Below are 22,500 nucleotides of genomic sequence, written 5' to 3' on the forward strand. Positions count from 1 at the left end.
CTGTAGTTACTGTAGTTATTATGCTGTAGTTACTGTGATTATACTGTAGTTACTGTAGTTACTGTAGTTACTGTGATTTTGCTGTAGTTACTGTAGTTACTGTAGTTACTGTGATTATGCTGTAGTTACTGTAGTTACTGTAGTTACTGTGATTATGCTGTAGTTACTGTAGTTACTGTAGTTACTGTAGTTACTGTGATTATACTGTAGTTACTGTAGTTACTGTAGTTACTGTGATTATGCTGTAGTTACTGTAGTTACTGTAGTTACTGTGATTATACTGTAGTTACTGTAGTTACTGTAGTTACTGTGATTATGCTGTAGTTACTGTAGTTACTGTAGTTACTGTGATTATACTGTAGTAACTGTAGTTACTGTGATTATGCTGTAGTTACTGTAGTTACTGTAGTTACTGTGATCATACTGTAGTTACTGTGATTATACTGTAGTAACTGTAGTTACTGTGATTATGCTGTAGTTACTGTAGTTACTGTAGTTACTGTGATTATGCTGTAGTTACTGTAGTTACTGTAGTTACTGTGATCATACTGTAGTTACTGTAGTTACTGTGATTATACTGTAGTTACTGTAGTTACTGTGATTATACTGTAGTTACTGTAGTTACTGTAGTTACTGTGATTATACTGTAGTACTGTAGTTACTGTAGTTACTGTAACTACTGTAGTTACTGTGATTATGCTGTAGTTACTGTAACTACTGTAGTTACTGTAGTTACTGTAACTACTGTAGTTACTGTGATTATGCTGTAGTTACTGTAGTTACTGTAGTTACTGTAGTTACTGTGATCATACTGTAGTTACTGTGATTATACTGTAGTTACTGTAGTTACTGTAGTTACTGTGATCATACTGTAGTACTGTAGTTACTGTAGTTACTGTTATTATACTGTAGTTACTGTGATTATACTGTAGTTACTGTAGTTACTGTGATTATGCTGTATAATCACAGTAACTACAGTAACTACAGTATAATCACAGTAACTACAGTATAATAACAGTAACTACAGTAACTACAGTATAATCACAGTAACTACAGTAACTACAGTAACTACAGCATAATCACAGTAACTACAGTAACTACAGTAGTTACAGTAACTACAGTAACTACAGTAACTACAGTATAATTACAGTAACTACAGTAACTACAGTATAATCACAGTAACTACATTAAGTGCTACTTACTGTTAAAACACAGGAAACATCCAGTTCACTGAATATTAATGTTTGATTGTTATTGGTCTCATATGACATGATGACATCATCAGGAAGCTGTGCAGTAGAGAAGGTGAGCTCAGGTGTGAGGACCTGCAGCAGGCAGGTTGTAGTGACGGCAGCTGACCAGCAGGCGTCAGTGTGAGTCTGATGTTAACTTCCTGCTGCTGAGCGGGAACATGTCTGAACACGGTCTGTGCCGTCGGTGCTGCGGTCCACATGTTACTCAGTCTGCAGTGACTCTGATGCTCTGATGATGTCAGCAGTGATGTCACCAGCTGTGTCACAGCTGTCTGAATAATCCTTCCTGGTTTAGTTTGAACATTTACTGAAGAGAAGCTGTTCACCACCGACTGTTGATCAGTGGACCAAAATAAAAGCATGAAGGTCCTGATGCTTTTATTGTGAAAATGTTCCACATACAGCCTGATTTGACTGATCTCTGTTGTACCGATTGATGATCATTTTAAGTTTAAGATTCACTCTGACATGTGGATTGATTATTAGCTGAAGTTTATCGATGAGCACATCACGATAACGAGAACTTCTAGAGGGGCTGTATGTCCGAACTTCAACTGAAAACGTTCCAAAATTAACCTAAATTATCATCGAGTGTGAATAAAACTTTGTATCTGCTGAAGTTGGCATGCTAACCAGCTAGCCCCGGCCCGTCGGGTCCAGAACTTCAATGCTGGTGCTGTAAACAAGAGCAGTGCCGATGTTTCTGAGCTCCTAGTCCTCACCGCTAGCTGCGTGGCTAACTCAGCTAACTAGCTACGGGCAGCTACAGCTAGCAGCAGTCAGCGGTAACTCTGGTGGTGCCCCGCCTCCTTTTAACTGTGACTATGAATTTGACAGACGGTCAGTTCCTACATACTGCTCCTTTAATAAACATCCTTCATTTGTTCTGTTTTCACTCCAGCTGGAGTTTCACATGAGCAGCTCGTCACTTCTACACTTTAACTTTTAAACTTTGACTGGTCACATTCTGCAGATCAATACTTACTCAGCCTCTATGAAGAGCGCCAGGCTCTGAAGCCAGTTCTCCTGGTGGTCAGACGGTGTAACTGCATCGTCACGTGATGCACTGACTTGTTCCCAGAAGCCAACATGGTGACAGAAGCAGTGTGTGTGTGTGTGTGTGTGTGTGTATGTGTGTGTGTGTGTGTGTGTGTGTGTATGTGTGTGTGTGTGTGTGTGTGTGTGTGTGTGTGTGGACAAGACGAGCAGAAAACTGATTTTTAGTGGAACATTTTTTATTGGTGAATTTATCAAACACAGATTCGTACACATGTTCTCTCTGAGATGGTCTTCAAAGTAAATTCAGTAAATGTATTTAAAATGTTTTTTCCTGCTCATGCAGCGCAGGAAAAAAAGATCCTGAAGTCCTGAAGAGGCCTGATGACCCCTGACCCCTCGTTAGCTCTTGAGCCAATCAGATAAATGCATTCTTTAACAGGACTTTATAAGCATCCAATAAGAAAATATACAAAAACAGATTTTTGTCTCTCAGAGAATAGACACGCAGACATTTGGATGTAGAAAAACATTTTCTCTCTGTATGATTGAGCTTCAGAGACGCTGTAAACCAGAGGGAGGTCTCACTCCCGCTCACAAAACCACCACCACAACTTTTTCCCTCCTCCAGCTTCTTCAACATTTCTTACACCACAAGAAACAGACTCCATCCACACAGAAATCTATGAAGAGAAGGATGATGAACCCACCGAACCATTTTCATCAACAGAACCAGAAAACACAGGACTACAAGGACCAGAATGCATTGTGATGCAAGCAGGAACATAAAGGAGGAAAACAACAACAACAACAACAACAACAGTAACAACAACAAACATCCGACTGATTCCTTCATATCTCTCTGGATGATTTCATATCTCATATGAATTTCCTCGAACATTTTTTAAAACAGAAAAATGGCACAAACATAAAATCAAAACATCAATTTCACTCTTTTTGTCAGGAAACATCAGTTTGTTTCCCTCAACAAAGTCCAAGTGCTACATCTTCTGTCCGCCTCCATCACAGTGCGTTCGTTAGTTAGTACTGCATTTCCCAGCATGCCCCTGCTCGTCCACACACAAGGACACACTCCCCTCCATCAGTGGAGATGGAGAGATGGTATGAAGAGATGAAGAAGAAAAGAAAGTCCTCCTGACCACACGGCGTCGCTGTTTCCCCACAAAGAAGTCACTACAAATTCAGCACCAGTGGGAAAAAAGGCCATTTTTGATTGGTTCATTTTTGTTTTGCACGTTAACATTCGTTTACATTTTTACAACAAAACGACATAACCCCGCCCCCCTGTGGCAGAAGTAGGCGGGGCCAAGACGACCCCTGTAGCTGCTGTTTGACTTTTCTCCCCCGACAGAAAAGTTGAACAAAGTCTTTGGCAGATTTACACGAATGAAAGGCGTCGACTCAGCGTCTGCTGACGGCTGCAGCTGGGCGAGAGACACATGCAGCCAATGAGAGAGAGAGTCTCAGCCTGCGTCTCTGATTATTGATTTTATATCATTATACTGATGATGATTACAGTCACAGAAATGAGTGTGAATATGGAAACTGTATATTATGTTAATGAGGTAAGCTCGTCATGATGTCTGAATTTGTCTGATTTTCAAATTGTCTTTATGAATTTTTCTTCCAGTTTTAAGACGTTTGAGAGAATTATAAACTGGATCTGATGATGAAGTTAATGTGAAACATCTGGAAGAGTTTCTGGATCCTGCAGGATGAAGCTGCTGAGTGTTTGAGTGTGTTTCTGCAGACTGATGATGTCGTTCTGTCTGCTGAGGACGAAGAGCCGTGATGATGATGATGGTGATGATGATGGTGATGATGATGATGGTGATGATGATGATGATGAAGACGATGAAGACGACCAGCTTCGTCCCTCCACACACTGAAGCCGACTCCACTGGCGGTCGTGTCTGCTCTCAGGTCGGCTTCTGTGTTTCTGATCCAGTCACTGCAGATGTTTGTCTAAATGCTTCATTCACACCTGATGTCACCTGATCATCGATTGATCAGATATTGATGATATTTATTACGACATCTAAATAATAAAAATATATATTACATATAAATATGTATCATTTTTAAAGATAATCTGTTATTATCAGAAGATATGTCTCAATATGTGTGAGTAGGGCCTGCACGATATAAGGAAAGTCTGCGATGTGCGATAACACTGTTCAATATCACGATGACGATATAACTTGTGATAAATAAACAAATATTTAAGTTTGCATATGATTAACTATACAGTTAATGATGGCTGACGTTAGTTTTGAAGTGTTGGTGTAGGTCTTTCTGGTTGTATTGCAGCTGGTGATGGATGTTGGTTGTGTTTCCTCTAGAAGTTGCAACGACTGCTCGGCATGTTTTACACAGTACCTGTGTTTGTAACACGTCGTCTCTCCTGAATCCAGAATCAGTCCATATAGCAGAAGTGCTGTTTCTCTTCACCACTACGTCTTCGTCGACCACATTTTCATGGTTTTTCTCTCTCAGCCATCATAACCTGCCAATCACCACCAAACTGATGCCGATTCATTTTGTCAGGGTAGCTAACGGCTAGCTGGGGCTTCATCTGATTGGCCCTTGTATCCAGGGCTCCGTCTGATAGGCTAAATGTTGGCATGCTCAATGTGCGTGCATGGCGCATGTAAACAAAATAATGGCAGTCTTTTGCAATGTGTTTATCGCACATGTTCATATCGTGATGACGATGAAAACTGGATTTATCGGGCAGCCCCAGTGTGTAAGCTTCAGGCTCTGCTGGGGACGGATCCGGCTGGAGCGGCTCTGACTGAAGAACTGGACTTTGTGTTGAGTGAGACATCAGACGGGTGTTTCATCAGCTCTGCTTCCACCTGTCTGTATTGTTGGAGGATGAATCGGGTCACTATCGACTGATTAGTTAATGACATTATTTAATTAGTGTAGGATTAGATGGAACCAGCAGCGACCTCAAACTGTCGAGAAAGTGAAATTTAAATGTGTCAAACATCCGACTGTGATGACGTGATGAGTCCTGAGAGTTTTCTTTCACAGGTTTAGATTTAGATTCTGTAGAAGTTCTGAGACGCCATCAGAACTCCATCTGCTGCTACAGGATTAAAGTGAGCCGTCCTCGTCGCAGCCTGCGTACAGATACTGTAACATCTTACATCTGCAGCACTGAAGCCGATCATTCAAACATCTTCTGGTACCACCAGGTTCTGCTGAGTGATAACAAACAGCTGCAACTGTCAGACTGCTGCTCTGAACCGGACGTCTGGTTTATTTATTATAGTTTTATATAAAACTGTGTTGACATGTTCTGAAGCTCAGGTCTCATTTCGACCACAGAATTAAACATCTGTGACAACGTGTGGAACTACGGAAGCTGACGAGGGACAGAAACACAGAAACAACCTGTGAGAGTTACAACATGAGAGTCAGTGGAGTCTGGATCAGCGCCTGCAGTCCGGCAGCACCGACATCTCAGATGATCCGCCACAGAAACTAACTCCAAGCAGCAGCTCCAGGCTCCTCCCACATGTGACCACAGCCTCTGATTGGCTGAGCTGCTGAGTGTTCAGGTGAAGGCCAGGGGTCAGAGAGAGAGAGCTGGATCTGTTCCCTGCCTCAGGTTTCTCCTCAGAGCGGCTGGAGGAAGAGGAGCAGGAGGAGGAGGTGCTATGAGGAGGCGAGGAGGAAGACGAGGAAGAGGCCGAGCAACATGGCGGACAGCAGGGAGAGGCGGGGCAGAGCGAGGCTGCAGCCGCCGGTGGTGTCGTCAGTCAGGAACGGCTCCGGAGACTCGTACACCGAGTCATCTGAGAGACACACAGGTGAGACACACAGGTGAGACACACAGGAGAGACACACAGGTGAGACACACAGGTGAGACACACAGGAGAGACACACAGGTGAGACACACAGGAGAGACACACAGGTGAGACACACAGGAGAGACACACAGGAGAGACACACAGGAGAGACACACAGGTGAGACACACAGGTGAGACACACAGGAGAGACACACAGGTGAGACACACAGGAGAGACACACAGGTGAGACACACAGGAGAGACACACAGGAGAGACACACAGGAGAGACACACAGGTGAGACACACAGGAGAGACACACAGGAGAGACACACAGGTGAGACACACAGGAGAGACACACAGGAGAGACACACAGGTGAGACACACAGGAGAGACACACAGGAGAGACACACAGGTGAGACCACAGCATCTCCCAACAACTCTGACATCATCCCAGCCTAGTTTAAAGAGACTTTAAAGAGACAACACTTTAACAACTACAGCTCCCATGATGCTTTATCATAGGCCCGTTACCAAAGCATCATGGGAGCTGTAGTTAAACCTTGAAGAAGAGACACTTGTTAACAGACCACCATGCTGCAGTCTCAGGATCAGACTGAAGGGGGCGCCAGACTGGAAAAAACTGACAGTGTGTAATTTAACACACACACTCACAGAACACACACACACACACACACACACACAACACACACACACTCACAACTAACCACACTCTGACTGCATGTGACCACAGGAGGACGTCTGATAGGTCTAAAACTGACTGTGATGATTTGATTATTAATTATTATTATTAGGAACAACAGATCCAAATAAACAACTTCATGTGAAAATCAAAGTTGTTGTGTCGAGGTGGAAGTGTCAGAGTTAGAGGACAACGAGGAGAAGAGGAGGAGAGGAAGAGGAGAAGAAGAGAGGAGAAGAAGAGACTCACTGGTGGGTTTGACGTAGATCTTGAGCTTCAGACAGGGTTTACCAGCCAGGTTAGGATGTGGAGACGCTGCAGAGACACAGATCACAGATCAGTGACATCACGTCAGATACCTGCAGCTGTACTACTCAGGTGTAGCAGTACTCAGGTGTAGCAGTACTCGATGTAGCAGTATTCAGTGTGTAGCAGTACTCGGGTGTAGCAGTACTCAGTGTGTAGCAGTACTCGGGTGTAGCAGTACTCGGGTGTAGCAGTACTCAGGTGTAGCAGTACTCGATGTAGCAGTACTCAGGTGTAGCAGTACTCAGTGTGTAGCAGTACTCGGGTGTAGCAGTACTCAGGTGTAGCAGTACTCGGGTGTAGCAGTATTCAGTGTGTAGCAGTACTCGGGTGTAGCAGTACTCGGGTGTAGCAGTACTCGGGTGTAGCAGTACTCAGGTGTAGCAGTACTCGATGTAGCAGTATTCAGTGTGTAGCAGTACTCGGGTGTAGTATTCAGTGTGTAGCAGTAGTCGGTTGTAGCAGTACTCACAGATGTAGCAGTACTCGGGTGTAGCAGTACTCGGGTGTAGCAGTATTCAGTGTGTAGCAGTACTCGGGTGTAGCAGTACTCGGGTGTAGCAGTATTCAGTGTGTAGCAGTACTCGGATGTAGCAGTACTCGGGCGTAGCAGTATTCAGTATGTAGCAGTAGTCGGTTGTAGCAGTACTCACAGATGTAGCAGTACTCGGGTGTAGCAGTACTCGGGTGTAGTATTCAGTGTGTAGCAGTACTCGGGTGTAGTATTCAGAATGTAGCAGTACTCGGTTGTAGCAGTACTCGGGTGTAGTATTCAGTGTGTAGCAGTACTCGGGTGTAGTATTCAGAATGTAGCAGTACTCGGGTGTAGCAGTACTCGGGTGTAGTATTCAGTGTGTAGCAGTACTCGGGTGTAGCAGTATTCAGTGTGTAGCAGTACTCGGGTGTAGCAGTACTCGGGTGTAGCAGTATTCAGTGTGTAGCAGTACTCGGGTGTAGCAGTATTCAGTGTGTAGCAGTACTCGGGTGTAGCAGTACTCGGGTGTAGCAGTACTCGGGTGTAGCAGTATTCAGTGTGTAGCAGTACTCGGGTGTAGCAGTACTCGGGTGTAGCAGTATTCAGTGTGTAGCAGTACTCGGGTGTAGCAGTACTCGGGTGTAGCAGTATTCAGTGTGTAGCAGTACTCGGGTGTAGCAGTACTCGGGTGTAGCAGTATTCAGTATGTAGCAGTAGTCGGTTGTAGCAGTACTCACAGATGTAGCAGTACTCGGGTGTAGCAGTACTCGGGTGTAGTATTCAGTGTGTAGCAGTACTCGGGTGTAGCAGTATTCAGTGTGTAGCAGTACTCGGGTGTAGTATTCAGTATGTAGCAGTAGTCGGTTGTAGCAGTACTCACAGATGTAGCAGTACTCGGTTGTAGCAGTACTTGGGTGTAGCAGTATTCAGTGTGTAGCAGTACTCGGGTGTAGCAGTACTCGGGTGTAGCAGTATTCAGTGTGTAGCAGTACTCGGGTGTAGCAGTATTCAGTGTGTAGCAGTACTCGGGTGTAGCAGTACTCGGGTGTAGCAGTACTCGGGTGTAGCAGTATTCAGTGTGTAGCAGTACTCGGGTGTAGCAGTATTCAGTGTGTAGCAGTACTCGGGTGTAGCAGTACTCGGGTGTAGCAGTACTCGGGTGTAGCAGTATTCAGTGTGTAGCAGTACTCGGGTGTAGCAGTACTCGGGTGTAGCAGTATTCAGTGTGTAGCAGTATTCAGTGTGTAGCAGTACTCGGGTGTAGAAGTACTCGGGTGTAGCAGTATTTAGTATGTAGCAGTACTCGGGTGTAGCAGTACTCGGGTGTAGCAGTAGTCGGTTGTAGCAGTACTCACAGATGTAGCAGTACTCGGGTGTAGCAGTACTCGGGTGTAGTATTCAGTGTGTAGCAGTACTCGGGTGTAGCAGTATTCAGTGTGTAGCAGTACTCGGGTGTAGTATTCAGTATGTAGCAGTACTCGGTTGTAGCAGTACTTGGGTGTAGCAGTATTCAGTGTGTAGCAGTATTCAGTGTGTAGCAGTACTCGGGTGTAGCAGTACTCGGGTGTAGCAGTATTCAGTGTGTAGCAGTACTCGGGTGTAGCAGTATTCAGTGTGTAGCAGTACTCGGGTGTAGCAGTACTCGGGTGTAGCAGTATTTAGTGTGTAGCAGTACTCGGGTGTAGCAGTATTCAGTGTGTAGCAGTACTCGGGTGTAGCAGTACTCGGGTGTAGCAGTACTCGGGTGTAGCAGTATTCAGTGTGTAGCAGTATTCAGTGTGTAGCAGTACTCGGGTGTAGCAGTACTCGGGTGTAGCAGTATTTAGTATGTAGCAGTACTCGGGTGTAGCAGTACTCGGGTGTAGCAGTAGTCGGTTGTAGCAGTACTCACAGATGTAGCAGTACTCGGGTGTAGCAGTACTCGGGTGTAGTATTCAGTGTGTAGCAGTACTCGGGTGTAGCAGTATTCAGTGTGTAGCAGTACTCGGGTGTAGTATTCAGTATGTAGCAGTACTCGGTTGTAGTAGTACTTGGGTGTAGCAGTACTCGGTTGTAGCAGTACTTGGGTGTAGCAGTACTTGGGTGTAGCAGTACTCGGGTGTAGTATTCAGTGTGTAGCAGTACTCGGGTGTAGCAGTACTCAGTGTGTAGCAGTACTCGGGTGTAGCAGTACTCGGGTGTAGCAGTAGTCGGTTGTAGCAGTACTCACAGATGTAGCAGTACTCGGGTGTAGCAGTACTCGGGTGTAGTATTCAGTGTGTAGCAGTACTCGGGTGTAGCAGTACTCAGTATGTAGCAGTACTCGGTTGTAGCAGTACTTGGGTGTAGCAGTACTCGGGTGTAGCAGTACTCGGTTGTAGCAGTACTTGGGTGTAGCAGTACTTGGGTGTAGCAGTACTCGGGTGTAGTATTCAGTGTGTAGCAGTACTCGGGTGTAGCAGTATTCAGTGTGTAGCAGTACTCAGGTGTAGCAGTAATCACAGATGTAGCAGTACTCGGGTGTAGCAGTACTCGGGTGTAGCAGTACTCACAGATGTAGTAGTACTCGTGGCCCGGCCTGAACTCGAAGCCCAGGCTGAAGGGGGTGAACAGCTGGAACTTCTCGGAGAACTTGAGCGGTCCGTTTGGGCTCAGCGGGCGGTTACACTCCCACCTTTTGAAGCCCTTCCTGTGGTGGTCGCAGGTGGTGTAGCCGTCGTAGTTCACCATGTACAACACGTAGTGCTCCATCCGCTCGGCCGACTCCGCCACCTCGTAGTGCGGACAGTAGATGTCCAGGTAGTCGTTGATCGCCACCTCCACCGTGTATTCGCCCCGAAAGAACCTGAGGAGGAAGAAGATGAGAGATGATGTCACGATGTCACAAAAGGCTTCTCTGCCGTTTGTGGAGCGCATGGCATGAAATGAAGCTCTGTGATTGGTTGTCAGTGAAATGCATCTTGGGAGTCGTAGTCTCTCCTTCAGCATTTATCGCAACAAACTTCCTGAACCTTCTGTGATATTTTCGAAGGTTGCGATCACACCAACACAGTTAGCATGTAGCACAGGAAGCAGCTAACAGCCAACGTGTCAGAATCAGGTGGTTTGATCCTGAGACAGAACAACAACAGAGTTTCAGAGATGTTCTACTTATTACTTTAAAGAAGAAGAAGAAGAAGCTGAGCGTGATGTCACACAAAGAGCCTCCATTCACCTGCAGCACACGGAAACCATTCATGTGTGTGTGTGTGTGTGTGTGTGTGTGTGTGTGTTTACAGACAGAGATCTGATTGACTTCCTGTTTACTCTTACCTGATTAATAAAGTTTTGAACTTCTGTCTGTTTGGATGATGTAATCATTTTAGTTTCTGTTACTCAAACTGAATATCTGATTCATTGTTGAAATGTGTAAATGTGGCAGTTTGGTTTCAGTGAACTGAACAACAGAAGACGTTTGTCGTCACATTGTTGGATCATTTTCAGCGTTCTGACATCTAACAGGCGACCGGGACGTGATCAATAACCTTCACTGTCAGATATCGATCATCAGTCACAGATCAAACCGTCTCTGTCAGCTGACGGCAGTTTGAAGTCGACAGTTAAATAAAGTTTGATGTAAAACGTGGAGAGTCGATCAGTGTTTCTGTCCTCACAGCTGCTCCGTCACACTGTTGCTGTAATTTACATAATTTAATTTAGAACAAACAGACGAGTTTCAGCTCGTTATCAGAAACGTCGTCATTCAGCGATCGATCGCAGAAAACAAACTCATCAGACTTCATGTGTCTCTGAATATTCATCAGACACAGAGCGGCCGGGTCGTCCAATCAGCTGAGCTAATTAACATTCTCTTAATGAGGTTTGAACGACTGATTTGGTTTGTCAGGCTCCGTCCTGATTGGCTGAGCATTCCTGGTTAATCACAGTGAACAGTAACAGCAGAAACAGACTGCAGGGGGCGCCGTCTGTCTGTCTGTCCCCCATGTGACTGTTTACCATGTTATATTCTCATTTTTGTTATTTTAACAGCCACTTATTTTTTTTATTGGACTTCATAGTGTTCATTAGTCTCTAAATACATTTTTGTTTTCTAATATTAATGAATTATTTTATATTTGATTTGTTTGAAAGGTGTTCTATGAATAAAGTTTGAAAGAGTCCTGTGAGCGAGGCGGTGACGGTCGCAGGAGAACACTTCATCTGGATTCTGACTGAAAAACTTTTTTTCTTCTAGACCAGGAAACGACTGGAACACCTGAACCTGAATCTACGAGTCCCGACTGTCCACACAACTTCCTGTTAACTTCTTTTAAAACGTGGTTTTGAATAAATAAAGTGAAATTAATTAAAAGTTGAGCTCCTCCTCCTTCAGCCTCGACGGTCTTTGTTTCTCTGGCACTTCCTGAAAGTGTGACGTAAAAGTAAAGCATTTATTTTTGGCACAGATGGGCCTCCGTATGATCGAGTTATCTTAATGACTCCAAACACTTTAAGTTTCCCTCCGCAGTTTGTTGCTGAATCACAGCGATGATTATTCCCATGTGGCCTGAACGCAGCATGAGAGCGTCGTCCTGATGGAGGTCGATGGGATCAGCTGGATGTTTCCTGCTGGATGAAACCGTCCTGATGGCGTTTCTCCTCGCCGCGCCCTCTTCGTCTTCGCTAACACCATTAGCAAAGTGCAGGCTAACTCAGTTAGCTGAAGGATTGGGTGACGCTAACAGCTGAGAGAGCAGGCGCTGCGTTCACTGAACTCTGTCCCCGCAGCTCTCACATCATTACTCATCAGTCTAATGGAAGAAGGCCGAGGGACCGCCGGGTTCACCGTCATCATCATCATCATCATCATCATCATGTAGCCTGAGAGAGTTCTCACTGGTCAGTCAGAGTTGTTGATCCAGTTTGATGCTCAGGGGGTGAACTTGGAGTCTGAGGTGTGAACAGGTGTGAGCAGGCGTGAGAAGGCGTGAGCAGGCGTGAGAAGGCGTGAGAAGGTGTGAGAAGGCGTGAGCAGGCGTGAGCAGTCGTGAGAAGGTGTGAGCAGGCGTGAGCAGGCGTGAGCAGGCGTGAGAAGGTGTGAGCAGGCGTGAGCAGGCGTGAGAAGGCGTGAGCAGGCGTGAGAAGGCGTGAGCAGGCGTGAGAAGGCGTGAGCAGGCGTGAGCAGGTGTGGGTCCTGGTACCTCAGCAGGGCTGCTCGTCATCACCAGTCTGTATTTAGTCATCATGTGAAAGCAGGCGTGCTCAGTGAGCAGTGAGAAACTTTCCAGCAGCTGAAGTGAATCTTTGTCCACAGCTGTGATGTCACAGCTCCCAGCATGCCTCAGTGTGATTTACTGTTTACTCTGTGCAGGTCTGTAAAGGTCAGTGGATGAGGACGGTCCAGAGGACGAGGACGGGTCGAGGTGGTTTCCCTGACAGATTGCGGTCCAGGTGTGAGCAGCAGCCGCAGGTGTGTTTCTTCCAGCAACATTAATAAAGTTTGGCAACGTAAATGTTCAGTTTGATTCCACTTTATTAGAAAAGAGAAGATTCATTGTTTTTTGTTTTGAATCAGTCACTCCAGGAAGTTCTGACTGCAACAATAAATGAAAAATTCAATGTCCACAGTTTCACATTTCTAACCGGTCTGAACCATCAGGACCAGTCGGACCTCCACCAGCAGAGAAACATGGAGCCACACGGACGTCTCACATGAAACTGCTGCTGCAGACGTCAGAGCTCTTTATGATGATCTGCAGCAAACAGGTCAACAGCTCATCCACTGACCTGCAGACAGATCACCTGCAGACAGATACCTGCAGACAGATACCTGCAGACAGATCACCTGCAGACAGATCACCTGCAAGACAGATCACCTGCAGACAGATCACCTGCAGACAGATACCTGCAGACAGATCACCTGCAGACAGATCACCTGCAGACAGATACCTGCAGACAGATCACCTGCAGACAGATCACCTGCAGACAGATACCTGCAGACAGATACCTGCAGACAGATCACCTGCAGACAGATCACCTGCAGACAGATCACCTGCAGACAGATACCTGCAGACAGATCACCTGCAGACAGATCACCTGCAGACAGATCACCTGCAGACAGATCACCTGCAGACAGATCACCTGCAGACAGATCACCTGCAGACAGATACCTGCAGACAGATCACCTGCAGACAGATACCTGCAGACAGATCACCTGCAGACAGATACCTGCAGACAGATACCTGCAGACAGATACCTGCAGACAGATACCTGCAGACAGATCACCTGCAGACAGATACCTGCAGACAGATACCTGCAGACAGATACCTGCAGACAGATACCTGCAGACAGATCACCTGCAGACAGATACCTGCAGACAGATCACCTGCAGACAGATACCTGCAGACAGATACCTGCAGACAGATCACCTGCAGACAGATACCTGCAGACAGATCACCTGCAGACAGATCACCTGCAGACAGATCACTGCAGACAGATCACCTGCAGACAGATCACCTGCAGACAGATCACCTGCAGACAGATCACTGCAGACAGATCACCTGCAGACAGATAACTGCAGACAGATAACCTGCAGACAGATCACCTGCAGACAGATCACCTGCAGACAGATAACTGCAGACAGATCACCTGCAGACAGATACCTGCAGACAGATACCTGCAGACAGATCACCTGCAGACAGATCACCTGCAGACAGATCACCTGCAGACAGATACCTGCAGACAGATCACCTGCAGACAGATACCTGCAGACAGATCACCTGCAGACAGATCACCTGCAGACAGATACCTGCAGACAGATCACCTGCAGACAGATCAACTGTGACAACATCTCAAGTGTCAGAGCAGCCGCTGTGAAATCAGACAATCCAGATAAATTGCCTGTAAAGTCCTGAAGGAGAAGTTCTGTAGAGGCAGGAACCGTGGACCAGAACAAAGAAGCTCCTGTCGGGTCCAAGTGTCAGAATTATGTATCAAACAAACAGGTTAGAAATGATGCAACAGGTGAGCCTGAAGGTGTCATCAGGTAAACATCTAGACCCAGACAACAAAGATCCACCTGGTGTCCAAACTGTTCAGCACACACAAACAGCATGTCGGACACGCCGGCCCTCCTGATGAGCTACAGCTCCATCTCAAAGACTCTCAACCAGCACCACACCTGAGGACACCTGAGGACACCACACCTGAGGACACCACAGCTGAGGACACCTGAGGACACCACAGCTGAGGACACCACAGCTGAGGACACCTGAGGACACCACACCTGAGGACACCCGAGGACACCACAGCTGAGGACACCCGAGGACACCACACCTGAGGACACCTGAGGACACCACACCTGAGGACACCCGAGGACACCACAGCTGAGGACACCTGAGGACACCACACCTGAGGACACCCGAGGACATCACAGCTGAGGACACCACACCTGAGGACACCACACCTGAGGACACCCGAGGACACCACAGCTGAGGACACCACACCTGAGGACACCTGAGGACACCACACCTGAGGACACCACACCTGAGGACACCACACCTGAGGACACCCGAGGACACCACAGCTGAGGACACCACAGCTGGGGACACCACAACTGAGGACACCTGAGGACACCACAGCTGAGGACACCTGAGGACACCACACCTGAGGACACCTGAGGACACCACAGCTGAGGACACCTGAGGACACCACAGCTGAGGACACCACAGCTGAGGACACCTGAGGACACCACAGCTGAGGACACCTGAGGACACCACACCTGAGGACACCCGAGGACACCACAGCTGAGGACACCACACCTGAGGACACCACAGCTGAGGACACCTGAGGACACCACACCTGAGGACACCCGAGGACACCACAGCTGAGGACACCACACCTGAGGACACCTGAGGACACCACACCTGAGGACACCCGAGGACACCACAGCTGAGGACACCACACCTGAGGACACCTGAGGACACCATAGCTGAGGACACCACACCTGAGGACACCTGAGGACACCACAGCTGAGGACACCTGAGGACACCACAGCTGAGGACACCACAGCTGAGGACACCTGAGGACACCACAGCTGAGGACACCTGAGGACACCACACCTGAGGACACCCGAGGACACCACAGCTGAGGACACCTGAGGACACCACACCTGAGGACACCCGAGGACATCACAGCTGAGGACACCACACCTGAGGACACCACACCTGAGGACACCCGAGGACACCACAGCTGAGGACACCACACCTGAGGACACCTGAGGACACCACACCTGAGGACACCACACCTGAGGACACCACACCTGAGGACACCCGAGGACACCACAGCTGAGGACACCACAGCTGGGGACACCACAACTGAGGACACCTGAGGACACCACAGCTGAGGACACCTGAGGACACCACACCTGAGGACACCTGAGGACACCACAGCTGAGGACACCTGAGGACACCACAGCTGAGGACACCACAGCTGAGGACACCTGAGGACACCACAGCTGAGGACACCTGAGGACACCACACCTGAGGACACCCGAGGACACCACAGCTGAGGACACCACACCTGAGGACACCACAGCTGAGGACACCTGAGGACACCACACCTGAGGACACCCGAGGACACCACAGCTGAGGACACCACACCTGAGGACACCTGAGGACACCACACCTGAGGACACCCGAGGACACCACAGCTGAGGACACCACACCTGAGGACACCTGAGGACACCATAGCTGAGGACACCACACCTGAGGACACCTGAGGACACCACAGCTGAGGACACCACAGCTGAGGACACCACACCTGAGGACACCACACCTGAGGACACCTGAGGACACCACACCTGAGGACACCACCTGAGGACACCTGAGGACACCACAGCTGAGGACACCTGAGGACACCACAGCTGAGGACACCTGAGGACACCACACCCGAGGACACCACAGCTGGGGACACCACAACTGAGGACACCACACCTGAGGACACCTGAGGACACCACACCTGAGGACACCACACCTGAGGACACCTGAGGACACCATAGCTGAGGACACCACACCTGAGGACACCTGAGGACACCACAGCTGAGGACACCACAGCTGAGGACACCACACCTGAGGACACCTGAGGACACCACACCTGAGGACACCACACCTGAGGACACCTGAGGACACCATAGCTGAGGACACCACAGCTGAGGACACCACACCTGAGGACACCTGAGGACACCATAGCTGAGGACACCACAGCTGAGGACACCACACCTGAGGACACCTGAGGACACCACAACTGAGGACACCTGAGGACACCTGAGGACACCTGAGGACATCACAGCTGAGGACACCACACCTGAGGACACCACACCTGAGGACACCTGAGGACACCTGAGGACACCACACCTGAGGACACCTGAGGACACCTATGAAAGTGTGTTTGTTCTCTGTAGAACATTAACAAAACGCCGTCAGTCCATTTCGTCCACAGCGTCAGACGCTCCTGAACTTCTGCAGCCGACTCGACTTTTACAACAACGTCTTTCTTCACTGAGCTGAAACGCCAAAGCAGCAAAAAGCTTCATTTTTAAAAAATACTGAGTTTGGTGTTCTCACATTCAATCCATGTGTAGCTGACACGCTGCAGCACAGTGAGGCTGAATGAACAGGAATAATCACACACACACACACACACACACACACACAGCTCAGAGTGTCGCTGCTGCACACTGTTAATAAAGCTCATACAAAGTGGACCACAGGCTGCAGTACCACTCACACCCAGCAGGGGGCGAACACCTGACACCTGGACCTCTGTGTGAATCAAACTTCAGATTTAATTGATTTCTAAATGAGTGACCTCACAGGACACATGTGATGTGTGACTATTAACCATCAACACACATTTTTAAAACAAGTGTAACAGATAATTGATAGAGGCGATCAGGAAGTGATCAGCATGGAAATATTCTGTACGAACAGTTTCATGTCAACTTCTTAAAAACTAAAACTTATCAAATAAATATCACAGTGGACGTTTAAAGAAGCTCAACTTTATTCCACCACAGGTTGTTGTTTGATTGTATTTTTACTGTAAAAGAACAAAATAAAACAAGTTTAAGTCTCATGTTGTCTGATAATCTGAGTCTGTCTGTCCCTGATGGACAAAACAGTGATTGTCTCCCGCCGGACGTCTCCCGCCGGACGTCTCCTGCTAGACGTCTCCTGCCGGACGTCTCCTGCCGGACGTCTCCTGCTAGACGTCTCCCGCTAGACGTCTCCTGCCGGACGTCTCCTGCTGGATGTCTCCTGCCGGACGTCTCCTGCCGGACGTCTCCTGCTGGACATCTCCTGCCGGACGTCTCCTGCCGGACGTCTCCTACCGGACGTCCTCTGAGACTCTGCAGGACACTGTGTGCCTGTTCATGTAACCCGAGTCCGTCCTGACAGGCTCGGCACAAAACACACTCTGTTTCCTTCAGGTTCAGACAAGAAGCAACAACCTGCCACACAACACTATCAGATCTGAAGCCCAGAACCTGATACACATAATCACACACACCTGACACACACCTGACACTCACACACACCTGACACACACACACACACACAGATTACTTTAGTTACTCTACAGAATGCTGCAACAGTTTTAAAGTTTAGATTTTCTCAGCAGATAAAAACAGTGATTGTGTCGATCGGCTGACTTTGTTTACACACATGTAATCTGTGGATCAGTTACTTTACTGATACTTGAGTACATTTAATATCAGATACTTTTACTCGAGTACTCTTCAGATGTGTGACTTCAATGTTTACCAAAGTAATATTATAACACCGTATCTTTAACTGATTTTTGTGATCATTACAGGAAGGACCACAGGAAGCTCTAAACTTTCAAAACAAAAGCATTCCTCTAAAATGTGCCCTGACTCTGATCACATGATGAATAATAGAATGTTTTACATTTTTATGTACATGAAATTTATATTTAATTTATGACAGGCGTCATTATTAAGTGTTAATTCAACTTAAGTTAATGAACCGGTTTGTTGCAACGGACTTTTCTAATACTTTGTAAACATGTTAGATTTAATTTTTGCTTATTATAGTGTCTATCCTGAACTTAAACTCCTACAAAATAAAAGCACCTGACATGCATGTTTTCTGTCTGTGTCACATGAAGAAGTATTTTAATATTAACAATATTAGTGAGTGACTGTTCATAAAAATGTTTCCATCAGTGAATAAACAAAGGAGGAAAATGAGGTCCCAGAACACTGTTTGAAGCTAGAGATGTGGCAGGGTCCGCCACATATAAACAAAGTAAAACTCCTCTAGGGTCAGTTTGTTTATTCAGTCATGACAACAAAGAGAGTTTGTTTATTTAAAATCAGCCAATGAGGACCTTTCTCTGCTCGTTAGCATTCCTCAGCAGAACTACGGACTGCTCCTTTAAGTCAGCATGTTGACACTCTGGGCTGCTCACAGTTTAAATGTTAAAACTATTTACTATTTATTGTTTACTCAGATTTATTATTTTTTACCACTGAAAACAGAAACCGGTAAGAAAGGAACCAGTGCAGCTTTTTCTCTGTAGCTGAGCAGATCAGCAGTCTGATGCTTCAACATTATTCAATAATATCTTTGTACTGAAGCCCGTCAGACGTGTTATTATGTGAAGATGATCTGAGAAGACAAATCAAACGTTAACAGAGGAAACAACGTTCATGTCATGACAGACACTAATGCAGCGGGCCGGACGGAGCCGAGGCCCGCGGGCCGCCAGCTGAGCAGCTCCACAGTGTTCACAGTACAGTTCTGCAGTTCTGCTGCACTGACAGGAGGTATGGTGCTGCAAGATTCCTGAGTCGTGTAATATTCAGAGTATGTGGTATCATGTTCACACACACACACACACACACATGTTCACACACACACACACGCACACACACACACACACCCACACACATTCACACACACACACACACACACACACACACACACAGTGCAGCCACATGTTCACTGTAACTTGACTCCAGTCTCTTTGTCTCTGGTTACCACGGCGACCCATCATGAACTCCACACGCACCAGGCATATGTGTGTGTGTGTGTGTGTGTGTGTGTGTGTGTGTGTGTGTGTCACAGTTACACACACTTGGAGCAGAGCAGAGAACAGACCCTGGGGGTTGATGATGTCATTCTCGTCTGATTGTGAAAAACACAGGTAGCAGGAGGATTACCCAGAATGCCTCAGTGTGTGAGGAGAGGTCAAGTTTAAAGTTGGACACAGAGAGAGAGAGAGAGAGAGAGAGAGAGAGAGAGAGAGGGAGAGAGGGAGAGACAGAGAGAGGGAGAGAGAGAGAGAGAGAGAGAGTCCACAGCCGTAAATCTGCCAACTGTCAATCAAACTGGCCCCCTCACCCCGCCCATATCATTGGCCCCGCCCCTCCCCATTAGTAACAATAAGAGGCTGCTGCTGCTTTGTGTTCTGATCCGACACACACACACACACACACACACACACACACACCCTGGCCCTCTATCAGCTCTGGTCCTGTCAGTCAGAGCAGAACGTGTCGACGCTCTGATCATAGAACAAAACACACACCCGAGACTCCTGGAAGGCCTGGAAAGTGTTCGTGTTCAAGGCAGTTGCCAAGTCCTTGAAACGTCCTGGACCAGAGCAGAAGATTCCTGGAGAACAACGAGTTGTCTTGGAAAAGTTATGAATGTACAAATCCAAAATTCCTGATGGATCCAAGGATGACAGGCTGAAGGTGTTTGAAAACCTGGAAATTGTAATGTTGACAGTTTCCAGGTCCTGGAAAAGTCTGGAGAAATAACAGAAAACAGAGAACTGTCCTGAGGCTGTTCAAAGGCTCTCAAGTCAAGAAAAAAAAGGTCCTTAAAAAAGCTTCCAGGTCGTCATGAAACCTCCTGGAAAATAAAGAGTCACTACAACAAGAACATCCTGGAGTATGGAGAGCGGTCCTGGACCCGTCCGGTCTCAGGAGGATCGAGGAGGATCGAGGAGGACCAGAGCTCACAGAGGAGCTGGAGGGTTTTCCTGCCAGCTGGCACTCTTTATCACTTCTATTAAGTGGGAGTCCGGCCTGAAGCTGGCCCGGTGCCGGCCCGGCCGGCTGCCATCACACTTCACACTTCACACTTCACACTTCACACTTCTCAGTCCGGCCGCAGAAAATCTATGAAAAACAGAATCTGCTGCTCTGAAATCAGTTTACAGACACTTTAGAGTCATTTCACAGTTTTTATACTAAGAGACACGAGACGGAGGAGACATGACCCTAAGCCCTCCATCACCACCTCCATCACCACCTCCATCACCACCTCCATCACCTCCATCACCTCCTCCATCACCACCTCCATCACCACCTCCATCACCTCCATCACCTCCTCCATCACCTCCTCCATCACCACCTCCATCACCACCTCCATCAGCTCCTCCATCACCACCCTCCATCAGCTCCTCCATCAGCTCCTCCATCACAACCTCCATCAGCTCCTCCATCACCACCTCCATCAGCTCCTCCATCAGCTCCTCCATCACCACCTCCATCACCACCTCCATCACCACCTCCATCACCACCTCCATCAGCTCCTCCATCACCACCTCCATCAGCTCCTCCTCACCACCTCCATCACCACCTCCATCACCACCTCCATCAGCTCCTCCATCACCACCTCCATCAGCTCCTCCATCAGCTCCTCCATCAGCTCCTCCATCACCACCTCCATCACCACCTCCATCACCACCTCCATCAGCTCCTCCATCACCACCTCCATCAGCTCCTCCATCAGCTCCTCCATCACCACCTCCATCAGCTCCTCCATCACCACCTCCATCACCACCTCCATCACCACCTCATCAGCTCCTCCATCACCACCTCCATCAGCTCCTCCATCAGCTCCTCCATCACCACCTCCATCACCATCTCCATCAGCTCCTCCATCACCACCTCCATCAGCTCCTCCATCAGCTCCTCCATCACCACCTCCATCACCACCTCCATCACAACCTCCATCACAACCTCCATCACCACCTCCATCAGCTCCTCCATCAGCTCCTCCATCACCACCTCCATCACACCTCCATCACAACCTCCATCACAACCTCCATCACCACCTCCATCAGCTCCTCCATCAGCTCCTCATCACCACCCTCCATCAGCTCCTCCATCAGCTCCTCCATCACCACCTCCATCAGCTCCTCCATCACAACCTCCATCACAACCTCCATCACCACCTCCATCAGCTCCTCCATCAGCTCCTCCATCACCACCTCCATCAGCTCCTCCATCAGCTCCTCCATCACCACCTCCATCACCACCTCCATCACCACCTCCATCCGCTCCTCCATCACCACCTCCATCAGCTCCTCCATCACCCACCTCCATCACCACCTCCATCAGCTCCTCCATCAGCTCCTCCATCAGCTCCTCCATCACCACCTCCATCAGCTCCTCCATCACCACCTCCATCACCACCTCCATCAGCTCCTCCATCACCACCTCCATCAGCTCCTCCATCAGCTCCTCCATCACAACCTCCATCAGCTCCTCCATCACCACCTCCATCAGCTCCTCCATCAGCTCCTCCATCAGCTCCTCCATCACAACCTCCATCAGCTCCTCCATCACCACCTCCATCACCACCTCCATCACCACCTCCATCAGCCTCCTCCATCACCACCTCCATCAGCTCCTCCATCAGCTCCTCCATCACAACCTCCATCACAACCTCCATCACCACCTCCATCAGCTCCTCCATCACCACCTCCATCACCACCTCCATCAGCTCCTCCATCACCACCTCCATCACCACCTCCATCAGCTCCTCCATCACCACCTCCATCACCACCTCCATCACCACCTCCATCAGCTCCTACATCACAGTGTGTAACATGACTGAATGTTTACAGTCATCAGATTAATAACAGGAAGTCATGTTGACATATCGACCTT

The 22,500-nt window shown here is 48.0% G+C and overlaps 1 protein-coding gene across 1 annotated transcript in view; it reads right to left on the minus strand.

Moving 5' to 3' along the window:
• Nucleotides 1-2,470: 2,470 nt before the first annotated feature.
• Nucleotides 2,471-22,500, minus strand: part of efna2b (ephrin-A2b) — a 33,964-nt gene continuing 13,934 nt past the window's right edge. Inside the window, exons 2-4 of the mRNA XM_030434315.1 lie at nt 10,082-10,374; nt 7,019-7,084; nt 2,471-6,076 (exon numbers count right to left, since the gene is read on the minus strand). Coding sequence (XP_030290175.1) covers nt 5,937-6,076; nt 7,019-7,084; nt 10,082-10,374 — 499 coding nt within the window. The 3' untranslated portion in view covers nt 2,471-5,936. The remainder of the gene's footprint in view (nt 6,077-7,018; nt 7,085-10,081; nt 10,375-22,500) is intronic.

This window comes from Sparus aurata, chromosome 11 (assembly GCF_900880675.1).
Source record: "Sparus aurata chromosome 11, fSpaAur1.1, whole genome shotgun sequence".
Taxonomy (NCBI): domain Eukaryota; kingdom Metazoa; phylum Chordata; class Actinopteri; order Spariformes; family Sparidae; genus Sparus; species Sparus aurata.